General features: G+C 43.4%; 2 protein-coding genes across 3 annotated transcripts in view; one reads left to right on the plus strand and one right to left on the minus strand.

Moving 5' to 3' along the window:
* The window catches only part of LOC129825748 (phosphoribosyl pyrophosphate synthase-associated protein 1), a 53,250-nt gene that overhangs the window by 27,015 nt on the left and 13,594 nt on the right, over positions 1–12,641 (minus strand). The window lies entirely within an intron of this gene.
* Positions 10,476–12,250, plus strand: LOC129825788 (ras-related protein Rap-2a-like). The gene has a single exon (XM_055885933.1). It carries the CDS (start codon positions 10,710–10,712, stop codon positions 11,334–11,336), a length of 627 nt encoding a protein of 208 aa, XP_055741908.1. The 5' UTR covers positions 10,476–10,709; the 3' UTR covers positions 11,337–12,250.

The following is a 12,641-nucleotide window of genomic DNA, read 5'->3' on the forward strand; positions in this document are numbered from 1 at the left end:
ACAGGGTCCTGAAAAGGGACGTTTCTTTTTATGCTGAGTTAGGTATTCTTAGTGCTTGCTAGAGCATTGTAGCACAGTGGTCTAAGCAGCGTGCTCCAGCTCCGAGCCTCATGAGTTTGCGCCCAGTGCTGGGCGATATAGGCTGTGTTTACACAGGCAGCCCAATTCTATTATGGGTTTTCACACCTTTCATTATGTGACAATGAATAGACTAACGGGTAGCCTACAGAATGTAGCCTGTTGGCATATAATCAAATAACAAGGGGCCAATTGCAATCATCGATGGCACTAAATTATCATCAGCTGATGCCTCGTTATACCATCAATACCATTATTGGTCACCTCATTACCGCTCGTTAAAAGATGATGTCGGTGTTACCCTTAGTCCTGCTTGCAACCAAATTCTTAAGATACAGTGGGGCAAAAAAGTATTTAGTCAGTCACCAATTGTGCAAGTTCTCCCACTTAAAAAGATGAGGCCTGTAATTTTCATCATAGGTACACTTCAACTATGACAGACAAAATGAGGGGGAAAAATCCAGAAAGTCACATTGTAGGATTGTTTATGAATTTATTTGCAAATTATGGTGTAATATAAGTATTTGGTCACCTACAAACAAGCAAGATTTTTGGCTCTCACAGACCTGTAACTTCTTCTTTAAGAGGCTCCTCTGTCCTCCACTCGTTACCTGTATTAATGGCACCTGTTTGAACTTGTTATCAGTATAAAAGACACCTGTCCACAACCTCAAACAGTCACACTCCAAACTCCACTATGGCCAAATTGTAGACCTGCACCAGGCTGGGAAGACTGGATCTGCAATAGGTAAGCAGCTTGGTTTGAAGAAATCAACTGTGGGAGCAATTATTAGGAAATGGAAGACATACAAGACCACTGATAATCTCCCTATATCTGGGGCTCCACGCAAGATCTCACCCCGTGGGGTCAAAATGATCACAAGAACGGTGAGCAAAAATCCCAGAACCACACGGGGGGACCTAGTGAATGACCTGCAGAGAGCTGGGACCAAAGTAACAAAGCCTACCATCAGTAACACACTAAGCCGCCAGGGACTCAAATCCTGCAGTGCCAGACGTGTCCCCCTGCTTAAGCCAGTACATGTCCAGGCCCGTCTGAAGTTTGCTAGAGAGCATTTGGATGATCCAGAAGAAGATTGGGAGAATGTCATATGGTCAGATGAAACCAAAATATAACTTTTTGGTAAAAACTCAACTCGTCGTGTTTGGAGGACAAAGAATGCTGAGTTGCATCCAAAGAACACCATACCTACTGTGAAGCATGGGGGTGGAAACATCATGCTTTGGGGCTGTTTTTCTGCAAAGGGACCAGGACGACTGATCCGTGTAAAGGAAAGAATGAATGGGGCCATGTATCGTTTGATTTTGAGTGAAAACCTCCTTCCATCAGCAAGGGCATTGAAGATGAATTGTTGTTGTTGCCATCCTGTACCTGTCCCACAGGTGTGATGTTCGGATGTACCGATCCTGTGCTGGTGTTGTTACACGTGGTCTGCCACTGCCACTCTCCCTAAACCCTCCATTTGGCAAATCTGAACATAATTCTATCCTTCTGATTCCTGCTTACAAAAAAAATTAAAGCAGGAAGCACCAGTGACTCGGTCTATAAAAAAGTGGTCAGATGGAGCAGATGCTAACCTACAGGAATGTTTTGCTAGCACAGACTGGAATATGTTCCCGGATTCTTCTGATGGCATTGAGGAGTACGCCACATCAGTCACCGGCTTCATCAATAAGTGCATTGATGACGTCGTTCCCACAGTGACTGTACGTACATACCCCAACCAGAAGCCATGGATTACAGGTAACATCCGCACTGAGCTAAAGGCTAGAGCTGCCGCTTTCAAGGAGCGGGACTCTAATCCTGAAGCTTATAAGAAATGCCGCTATGCCCACCGACGAACCATCAATACAGGCAAAGCATCAATACAGGACTAAGATCGAATTGTACTACACCGGCTCCGGCGCTCCTCGGATGTGGCAGGGCTTGCAAACCATTACAGACTACAAAGGGAAGCACAGCCGAGAGCTGCCCAGTGACACAAGCCTCCCAAACGAGCTAAACTACTTCTATGAACGCTTCGAGGCAAATAACGCTGAAACATGCATGAGAGCACCAGCTGCTCTGGACGACTGTGATCACGCTCTCCACAGCTAATGTGAGTAAGACCTTAAACAGGTCAACATTCACAAGGCCGCAGGGCCAGATGGAATACCGGGACGTGTACAACGAGCATGCGCTGACCAACTGGTAAGTGTCTTTACTGACATTTTCAACCTCTCCCTGTCCGAGTCTCTAATATCAACATGTTACAAGCAAACCACCATAGTCCCTGTGCCCAAAAACACTAAGGTAACCTGCTTAAATGACTTCCGACCAATAGCACTCACGTCTGTAGCCATGAAGTGCTGTGAAAGGCTGGTCATGGCTCACATCAACACCATTATCCCAGAAACTCTAGACCCACTCCAATTTGCAAACCGCCCCTAACAGATCCACAGATTATGTAATCTCTATTGTACTCCACACTGCTCTTTCCCACCTGGACAAAAGGAACACCTATGTGAGACTGCTATTTATTGATTACAGCTCAGCGTTCAACACCATAGCAAAGTGTTGGTGTATCAAAGCTCATCACTAAGCTAAGGACCCTGGACTAAACATCTCCCTCTGCAACTGGATCCTGGACTTCCTGACGGGCCGCCCCCAGGTGGTAAGGGTAGGTAACAACACATCCGCTATGCTGATCCTCAACACAGGGGCACCTCATGGGTGCGTGCTCAGTCCCATCCTGTACTCCATGTTCACTCATGACTGCAGGGCCAGGCACAACTCCAACACCATCATTAAGTTTGCCGCTGACACAAGTATGCCTGATCATCAACAACGACGAGACAGCCTATAGGGAGGAGGTCAGAGACCTGGCCATGTGGTGCCAGGACAACAACCTCTCCCTAAATGTAATCAAGACAAAGGAGCTGATTGTGGACTACAGGAAAAGGAGGACCGAGCACACCCTCATTCTCATCGACGGGGATGTAGTGGAGCAGATTGAGAGCTTCAAGTTCATTGGTTTCCACATCACCATCAAACTAACATGGTCCAAGCACACCAAGACAGTCGTGAAGAGGGCACGACAAAACCTTTTCCCACTCAGGAGACTGAAAAGATTTCGCATGGGACCTCAGATCCTCTAAAGGTTTTACAGCTGCACCATCGAGAGCATCCTGACTGGTTGCATCACTGCCTGGTATGGCAACTGCTCTGCCTCCGACCTATAGAGGGTAGTGCCTTGCGGACCAGGACCTCTATACCAGGACCAGGACCTCTATACCAGGTGCTGTCAGAGGAAGGCCCTAGTCAAAGACTCCTGAACATCTAATCAAATGGCTACCCAGACTATTGCATTGCAAACACCCTCTTTTACGCCGCTGCTACTATCTATGCATAGTAACTTTAATAACTCTACCTACATGTCCATATTACCTCGACTAACCGGTGCCCCGCACATTGACTCTCTACCGTTACCACCTGTATATAGTCTCGCTATTGTTATTTTACTGCTGCCCTTCAATTACTTGTTCCTTTTATTTCTTATTCTTATTCATATTTTTTAAACTACATTGTTGGTTAGGGCTTGTAAGCAAGCATTTCACTGTAAGGCTGTTGTATTTGGCGCATGTGGGCCGGCAGGTAGCCTAGTGGTTAGAGCGTTGGACTAGTAACCGAAAGGCTGCAAGATCGAATCCCCAAGCTGACAAGGTAGAAATCTGTCGTTCTGCCCCTGAACAAGGCAGTTAACCCACTGTTCCTAGGCCGCCATTGAAAATAAGAATTTGTTCTTAACTGACTTGCCTAGCAGCCGTGCTGCTGCTCCAGTTTCAACTGTTCTGCCTGCGGCTATGGAACCCTGACGTGCTACCTGTCCCAGACCTGCTGTTTTCAACTCTCTAGAGACCGCAGGAGCGGTAGAGATACTCTTAATGATCGTCTATGAAAAGCCAACTGACATTTACTCCTGAGGTGCTGACTTGCTGCACCCTCGACAACTACTGTGATTATTATTATTTGACCATGCTGGTCATTTATGAACATTTGAACATCTTGGCCATGTTCTGTTATAATCTCCACCCGGCACAGCCAGAAGAAGACTGGCCACCCCTCATAGCCTGGTTCCTCTCTAGGTTTCTTCCTAGGTCTTGGCCTTTCTAGGGAGTTTTTCCTAGCCACCGTGCTTCTACACCTGCATTGCTTGCTGTTTGGGGTTTTAGGCTGGGTTTCTGTACAGCACTTTGAGATATCAGCTGATATACAAAGGGCTATATAAATAAATTTGATTTGATTTAAAATATATATTTTTTAAATGTGACTAATAAAATGTTATTTTATTTGGTAGAGTGGTCAGACAGAAGTCTCTCCTCAGTAAAAGGCACATGACAGCCCGCTTGGAGTTTGCCAGAAGGCACCTAAAGACTCTCAGACCATGAGAAACAAGATTCTCTAGTCTGATGAAACCAAGATTTAACTATTTGGCCTGAATGCCAAGCATCACATCTGGAGAAAACCTGGCACCATCCCTACAGTGAAGCATGATGGTGACAGCATCATGCTGAAGGGATGTTTTTCAGCAGCAGGGACTGGGAGACTAGTCAGGATCGAGGGAAAGATGAATGGAGCAAAGTACAGAGAGATCCTTGATGAAAACCTGCTCCAGAGCACTCAGGACCTCAGACTGGGGCAAAGTTTCACCTTCCAACAGGACAATGACCCTAAGCACACAGCCAAGACAATGTAGGAGTGGCTTCGGGACAAGGATCTGAATGCCCTTGAGTGGCCCAGCCAGAGACCGGACTTGAACCTGATCGAACATCTCTGGAGAGACTTTAAAATAGCTGTGCAGCAACGCTCCCCATCCAACCTGACAGAGCTTGAGAGGATCTGCAAAGAAGAACAGGAGAAACTCTACAAATACAGGTGGGCCAAATTTGTAGCGCCATACCCAAGAAGACTCGAGGCTGTAATCGCTGCCAAAGGTGCTTTAACAAAGTACTCTGTAAATACTTATGTAAATGTAATATTTAAGTTTTTCATTCTTAATACATTTGCAACAATTTATAAAAACCTGTTTTTTCTTTGTCATTATGGCGTATTGTGTGTAGATTGATAAGAGAAAAACCTATTTAATCCATTTTGGAATAATGCTGTAATGTAACAAAATGAAGAAAAAGTGAAGGTGTGAATACTTTCTGAATGCACAGTTTAGTGTACGTCTGCTGCAGAGGAACACGAGAGACCCCTAGAAGTGCTCAAAAGATGTTGCCACACTATTTAAAAAGAAGATGGAGAACAAGCTATAGGATGAGAAATACCAGAGTTTTTACCAATTGATACTTGAAGTGACAGGATCGTTATTAAATCGGCAAAATGAATATTGGTATACTCTACTGTATAGATATGTATAGATTCCCCCATCCCTACTTTAAAGCCTGGTCACCTCTGCCAACACAAGTGACAGAGGACCAAGTACCCAACACATCAGCGTGCGACTGATGTGATGTATTCACATCAACATACATACATCCTGTTAGCACTCAAAATAACATCCTATTACAAAGGCCTATAATCCTATAATCCTACCAATCCTAAACATTACTTCACCACCTGTGTATATTGGTATTTTGGCTTACTAGATCAGGTTACTAGATCGTTTTTTGCAAAGGAACAGCTGTTTTTCAATGCCAATTTTCTGTACATGCGAGCATCGTGAGCTACACACACACACGCAGGTAGCCTAGTAGTTAGAGCGTTTCGACAGTAACCGAAAGGTTGCTAGAGCTGACAAGGTAAAAATCTGTCATTCTGCCCCTGAACAAGGCAGTTAACCCACTGTTCCTAGGCCGTTATTGTAAATAAGAATTTGTTCTTAACTCACTTCCCTAGTTAAATAAAGGTTAAATAAATAAATATCAATCAAATAAATAAATAAAAATGATTTCTTGCTGAATGCTTTGAGAGCCCATCCCCCTTCAACAGTGTGTTCTTAGAACAGCCTGTTCCTAACATCAGCCATTCACACCCATGCATCATCACTTACACCTCTGGGGCCGTGAGAGCAACACATCAGCTCAGTATCACAGCAGCTGGGGGACTATATATTCTCTTTTGCTGTTGTTCTCCTAGTAGTGTTAGACATACAGGGGAATTTAGGGGGAGATTCTAAGTAAACACATATAGTGACAGGACTCTAATATTACTTTCTGGACTCTTTAATAACTGACAGAGTTGAGAGGGAGCTGAATTGCTGGGGGACACCGAGCCATCAGTAAACACAAGTTTCGGTCTGAAAAGGACAGGACTTTTAAAAGGGTCAAAAAGTAACAGAAATGAGGCCAGACTAAGCGAGGCAACGTAGAACATTCAACTAAACAGGAGATTAATTCAACTAGATTTGACCTTCAGGTTGAATGTCTGGAGCCCAGGGAGGACTTTTTTTATTTGACAACTTCCTGTGTGACAACTCTGCACCAGAAAATATATAAAACATGCCGTTGGATGACAAAGATGATGACTTGAGACAACAGTGCGAAGCAAGGCTGCTAGATTAAGCTAAAGGCATACACTTTCTACCCAACTCCACTCACCATTAGTAATAGGCATCACATCTGCCTTGAGAACCAGCCTGGATGTTTTGTCTAGCTAGCAGTTCCTCAACTTCTTCAAAAGATCTTCAAAAAGGAATGTTTTCACCTAGTAAGTAGCCTGAGGGTTGAACTCTAACGTAGTCATGAAACCAGAGAAACTGTGATAAGACTACTACAGACAGTGTCAATCCCATTTAGCACAATAGTACTCAAATGAGAGGGCAATCACTCTAATAACCCCCTCATATCACAATGCTACCATAAGTGAGTGAGTGAGATCAGTGAGTGAGTGAGCGAGCGAAGCCAGCTAAAGTAGATGGGCAATTCCACGGTAACATAGATTTTTCACTTTCAAATGTATCCCAAACCAAAACCAATGACTGCAACATTTAAAATAAATAAATAAAGCATTGTAATGAGGCTCTTTCAAGTAAATAATTGAGTATGACAGCTGAGTGCAAATCAAATCAAATGTTATTTCACATACACGTGTTGAGAAGATGTTATTGCGGGTGTAGCGAAATGCTTGTTTCTCTAGCGCCAACAGTGCAGTAATATCTAACAAGTAATATCTAACAATTTCGCAACAATGCACACAATACACACAAATCTAAAGTAAAGGAATGGAATTAAGAATATATAAATATTTTGACGGGTAATGTCAGAGCGGCATAGACAAGATACAGTAGAATAGGATAGAATACAGTATGTACATGAGTAATGAGATGAGTAATGCAAAATATGTAAACATTAAAGTGACTAGTGTTCCATTGCATGTAATATAGCAGGAGGATCCACCCATGAAGATACAAAGACAGACCCCTTAGCTGAGCTTTGAAGACAGAAGTCCTCCAGAAGAGAACTTTAGTGGAAAGAGACTACAAAGCCAGCCGATGAAGGAAAGTAAAGCCCTCTCTGCACAACACACTCATTGTCATTCCATGCAAATTCTCACTCAGTGTGTATGTGGCTTAACGAAAGCCTAAGTGGCCATGAGGGTGATTTGAGAGAAAGCCTCCTACGCCATGGCCAGTCGAGGGCGTACGTAGTGGGGCTCCCAGGTCCAGGCCGCCTCACACAGGACCAAAGGGAGAGATGAAAGAGCCACTCGACTTGGTCCTCAGTGCCAGAGATGTGAGCTGGGCACTGGGATACACCAATCCATGGAATGCCCCCTATGATGAGCAATCCCACTGAGTGATGCAATACCCTCTCAATGTAAGGGGAACTCCCACTGTGACTCTGGCTTAACTGGGACACTGCAGGATGACAGAGACATAGAGATAAATTACATGCAAGACGAATTGCAAAAAAATGCATTGGGATTTGACTAAGTCAAAGTCTGGATCCTTCAACAAATTCCTATAAACAGTAATAGCGATTAACACAGACGTTTCCAGGACAGAATCTCTTTTACAGCGCTATTATAACAACCTCCACTTCACCTGTTCAATCAGTGGTTCATTTGGTATGGCTATTAGAAATACGTATGCATTGACAATTCTCCAATGGAGAGGAATTAATGCATATTTAACAATATTTTCTTTCATAGATCTCTATGCCATTTTCTCTGAGATAGTGACACAGTACCGGCATTTCCTTGAGTGGTGTGGTTCATTTGACCACAACCTTTCGAAACGTGCTGACCGTTTGGGTCTGGAGGGTCACAGAACGATGAGCATCAAATAACTAACCGGGATCCTGTGGGAGGTGGAGGGCTGAGCTCGACTGACCACACAAACTGCTGTAGAGGTTTACAGGAAAAGCTGGGGTCTTACTGGAGAATGAGTAGAGCTGCTATATTTAAAAAAAACTGAGCTCCTAAAGGCTCTCTCTCACACTGAGCTGAGGAATGGAGAGCAGAAGAACTGTCGTGGCAATTTCCTGTATTACCAAATGAGGAGAGAGCAAACCACACACCGGTCAGAGTTATACTTAAACTTCACCTTTAATAATAATGAAGCTTTTGCAATAGCATTTGACTTTCAATATTTCAGTATCTCTAATGAAAAGTTGAGAGTGGTCAACATAATGGCAACTGAGCTCTTTTATAGCAAAGATCCACCCCCTAGTCAACATGACAAACCACAGATAATAGGAACTGTTCACAAAGAAAGACTTTTACTTGAGAGAGGAGTATCCCATAGCCAGACAGCATTCGCTATAAATAATCGTTTTGCTTGGTCTCTAAGACGAGGTTCTAATCTCGTTCCTGGTACTTCATAGTACAAAAACACCAACTCATCCAATGGCATTTATAAATTGTCAATTCTAGATACTCCCATCTCAAGAACACCCCACTCCTGGACAAGCTCACTGAGGGGAGTGAGCCTCTAGGTCACATACTATCTCAAGTTAAGTGCAATATCAGATAAGTGCAATATCATCAACAATGGTTGCAGACACTGCCATACTCCTCCCCCCAGTGGGAAAAGGAGGGAGTGACTGGCGTGCAGACATTGTTGAGACAACTAACTGGTTCCCCATTAATCACTCCTTCCCTTCACATGGTTTAGGAATAGGTAAAGACACATTCCCATAAGAAGATAATGTTCTGTTCTGTCCTCCTCCCCTTCTGATATTCTACATAGCACCACATGGTTTAACAGATACATTGACATATGAAGACAAGCCTGACCTCTCCCCTCTCTGGGCCCCAAGTGACTAAGCCCTAGCTGAGAAGGGATAAGTGCAACTGCCAACCCTATAATCCAAAGGGAAACATTCTAATGACAAGTATCTCACATAAGCATATTATGAAAATAAAACATCTTATCTATGTTACCCAACTAATTCCGATTCATCCGCAACAGAACACAGAAGCCTGATAACCACTTGATAACCAGGCTGTGGTAAAGAAGTAGCTGTATCCATAGATACACATATGTACTCTTTAGTACGGTATCGATGTCTATCAATAGCTCAGAGCACAGTATGTACTAAGGCAGAAGCCATCCTCACAAAGATATTGGAATGTATCACACAATGCATCAAACATGCAAGCTCCCTTGTCAACACCTTTTGTAGGCATAAAAGCAAGTGAGCTTTTCATAAATTCATTCTGCCGTGCTCACTCAAGGTCCCAAGTGTTGTAAAAGATGAGTGGTTAGTTGCTGGTCCTTTATGATCAGCATGGCATACCAATGATGTCATATAAGAAGTTAACATGCAACTTGTGCTATCATAATTTGATCTCTTGTTGCAGAGAATCTGGAATGCAAAGTTGTACTGTTTGAGGTTTAAAAAGGCTTACAAATATTTGTAATTTCCACTTAACAATTTCAAACTTGATTTGCCCTAACAAAAAATGTATCAACCCCTACAAAAATGCCCATTAATTATAATCATTCACATTTCCTGTTGCTGCAGGATTCATTTTCCTACTGTGAGAAACAGGTCAAATTAAGATAATGTATCTGTACATACATATTGCATAAAAGAACAGTCAACATACATTCTATAGTACACAAACACATAGGCTGATTTAACAATCCCATACACAGTACAGACAATTGCTTTTTTGTGTGCAACAGATCTTATGAAAGTATACAATCATGGGTATACAAAAATCATCTCACTACAAACAATGCATCCTACATACACCCGCTGGTTTGGGCTCACTACTATCCATCACCTCCCTCCTTCGCAATCTGATTCTGTCATTTGCATGAGTCTTTCTGATTGGCTGCTTTGAATTCACTTAAAGAGACACTCCACTCTCCTGATTGGATGAGAGCAGGAGGGGGCATGGAATCTCTGATTGAGAAAGACCATAAATAGCGTGCACAGGCAACCAGACATACACAGATGCAACTGCCAGCTACTCTCAGTGATTTACTACTACAACCTACCACACTGTCCCTGTTCACTAACTCCAGCAGCTTCTGCAGCAGAGTCCAACTTCTCCATCCTCTCAAAAGGTTCAAGGAGAGTTATTTTGTAACAAAATCAGAGTTTTAAGTCTTCAAAAAGAAGACAGAGGAAGAGAGAGAGACAGTGTTAGAGGAAGCGTGTCAGAGGAAGTTATCATGTCTCTAGAAGTGAAGGAGAAGATGGAGGTGCGTCTGGTGTTCCTGGGGGCGGCCGGCGTGGGGAAGACGGCCCTGATCAGCCGCTTCCTCCAGGACACATTCGAACCCAAGCACCGGCGCACTGTGGAGGAACTGCACAGCAAAGAGTTCGACATCGGAGGGGCCAAGGTCACCATCCACATCATGGACACCAGCGGCAGCTACTCCTTCCCGGCCATGAGGAAGCTCTGCATTCAGAACAGCGACGCGTTCGCCCTTGTGTACGCCATCAATGACCCTGACTCCCTGGAGGCTGTCAAGAGCCTGCGAGACGAGATCCTGGCGGTCAAAGAAGACAAGTTCACACCCATCGTGGTGGTCGGCAACAAGACGGACCGGCATGGCGAGCGGACGGTGTCCAGCGAAGACGTGCTGTCCACTGTGGAGCTGGACTGGAACAACAGCTTCTTGGAGACGTCTGCCAAGGAGAACAACAACGTCCTGGAGGTGTTCAGGGAGCTGCTGCAACAAGCCAACCTGCCCAGCCGGCTGAGCCCAGCACTGAGACGACGCAGGGAGACCTTCCCCAAAGACGGCAACAAACGGCCCCCCATGAACAAAACCAACAGCTGCCTCATTTCCTAAGGCAGAGGGGCTGGAGGGGTCTGACAGACAGACAAAGACAGACAGGGGCCAGAGAGGCTGAGGATGGGGACCCGAAGCTGGTTCAGTGTTACAGACAAACACAGTGGTGTTGAATGTGCTACTACTGCTGCTGCTATAGACCGTGCTGCTGAGTTGGAGTCTGACGGCTTCAATTCCCTGTAAGCCTCCTCATCTAACCATCCGAAGTATCTCCACCACAGCATTTCCACTGAGGTAGAGGAAAGGAACACTGACTGTTAAAGGGGAACCGGAACTAATGACATTACACAGGTGCGGGACATTGATAAAGCTGAAACTAAATGAAAGAAGTGCAAGAACACTGAATGTCCTGAATGTGGTGGTGTCATTGTTAAAAAATATACTGTGACAGTGCAAAAGTGGCAATGAGCTTACTTTGTCAAGTTTTCAATCTATGTCCTACTATGTTACTGTTGTGTTTTCCTTTTGTAAGTGTCGACGGTGTTCACTTGCAATAACTGTGAAGATAGACAGTTGTGGCTAATTGGGCAAAAGCTGAATTTGAACATTGTGTAATGAGAGCTTTTTTATTCATCAAGTGAAGTTTCTTTGTGACAAATCTTTATTTTGCTTGTCATTGTCTGAATCAACTCTGGTTGCGTTCCTCATTCTATAATACCAATTTGTTGTTTGGCAATATTCATATGCACTTGGAGTTATTTTGCACAGATATCATTATTTATTAAGAAACGTACAAAATGTGTTCAAATATAAATTATATAGAGTGTATTGTTTTTCTATGAAAATTTGAAGTACATGTTGATGATTAAATCATGTTTATTAACCAAAACAGTATAACAAATACGTTATGGTTTTATTACTTGTTGTACATATATTGTCTATTCATGATAAATAAAATATTATTATATATCAAAGTATTAGTCATGGTCATTTTCGGTGGACTCATTTTGACAGGTGCTTATTGGAAACGAAAGTGCAATAAACTAATGGCCAAGTAATAACACATCTGGTATGAGGTGTGACAAGGACTTATTTATCATGCAAACATCAAATCTCTTTACTTAAGTCAAAACTCAACAAGCCAGAGACTGTATAACAGACTAGCCAGAGATGATATTTAGAACAACTTACAAAGCAATACCCCCCAGAAATCTGTCAATTTCCAGTATGATTGTAGCAGAGACCTGGCCAAGCTCTGGAATAAATAAAAAGAACACAAACAAGCATACAATCAAACAAGACACAAATGTGGCTATGCTGACAAAATCAGCTTCAGTACCAGGGGTGTAGAATCATCCCAAAACA

This window comes from Salvelinus fontinalis, chromosome 2 (genome assembly GCF_029448725.1).
Source record: "Salvelinus fontinalis isolate EN_2023a chromosome 2, ASM2944872v1, whole genome shotgun sequence".
NCBI lineage: Eukaryota > Metazoa > Chordata > Actinopteri > Salmoniformes > Salmonidae > Salvelinus > Salvelinus fontinalis.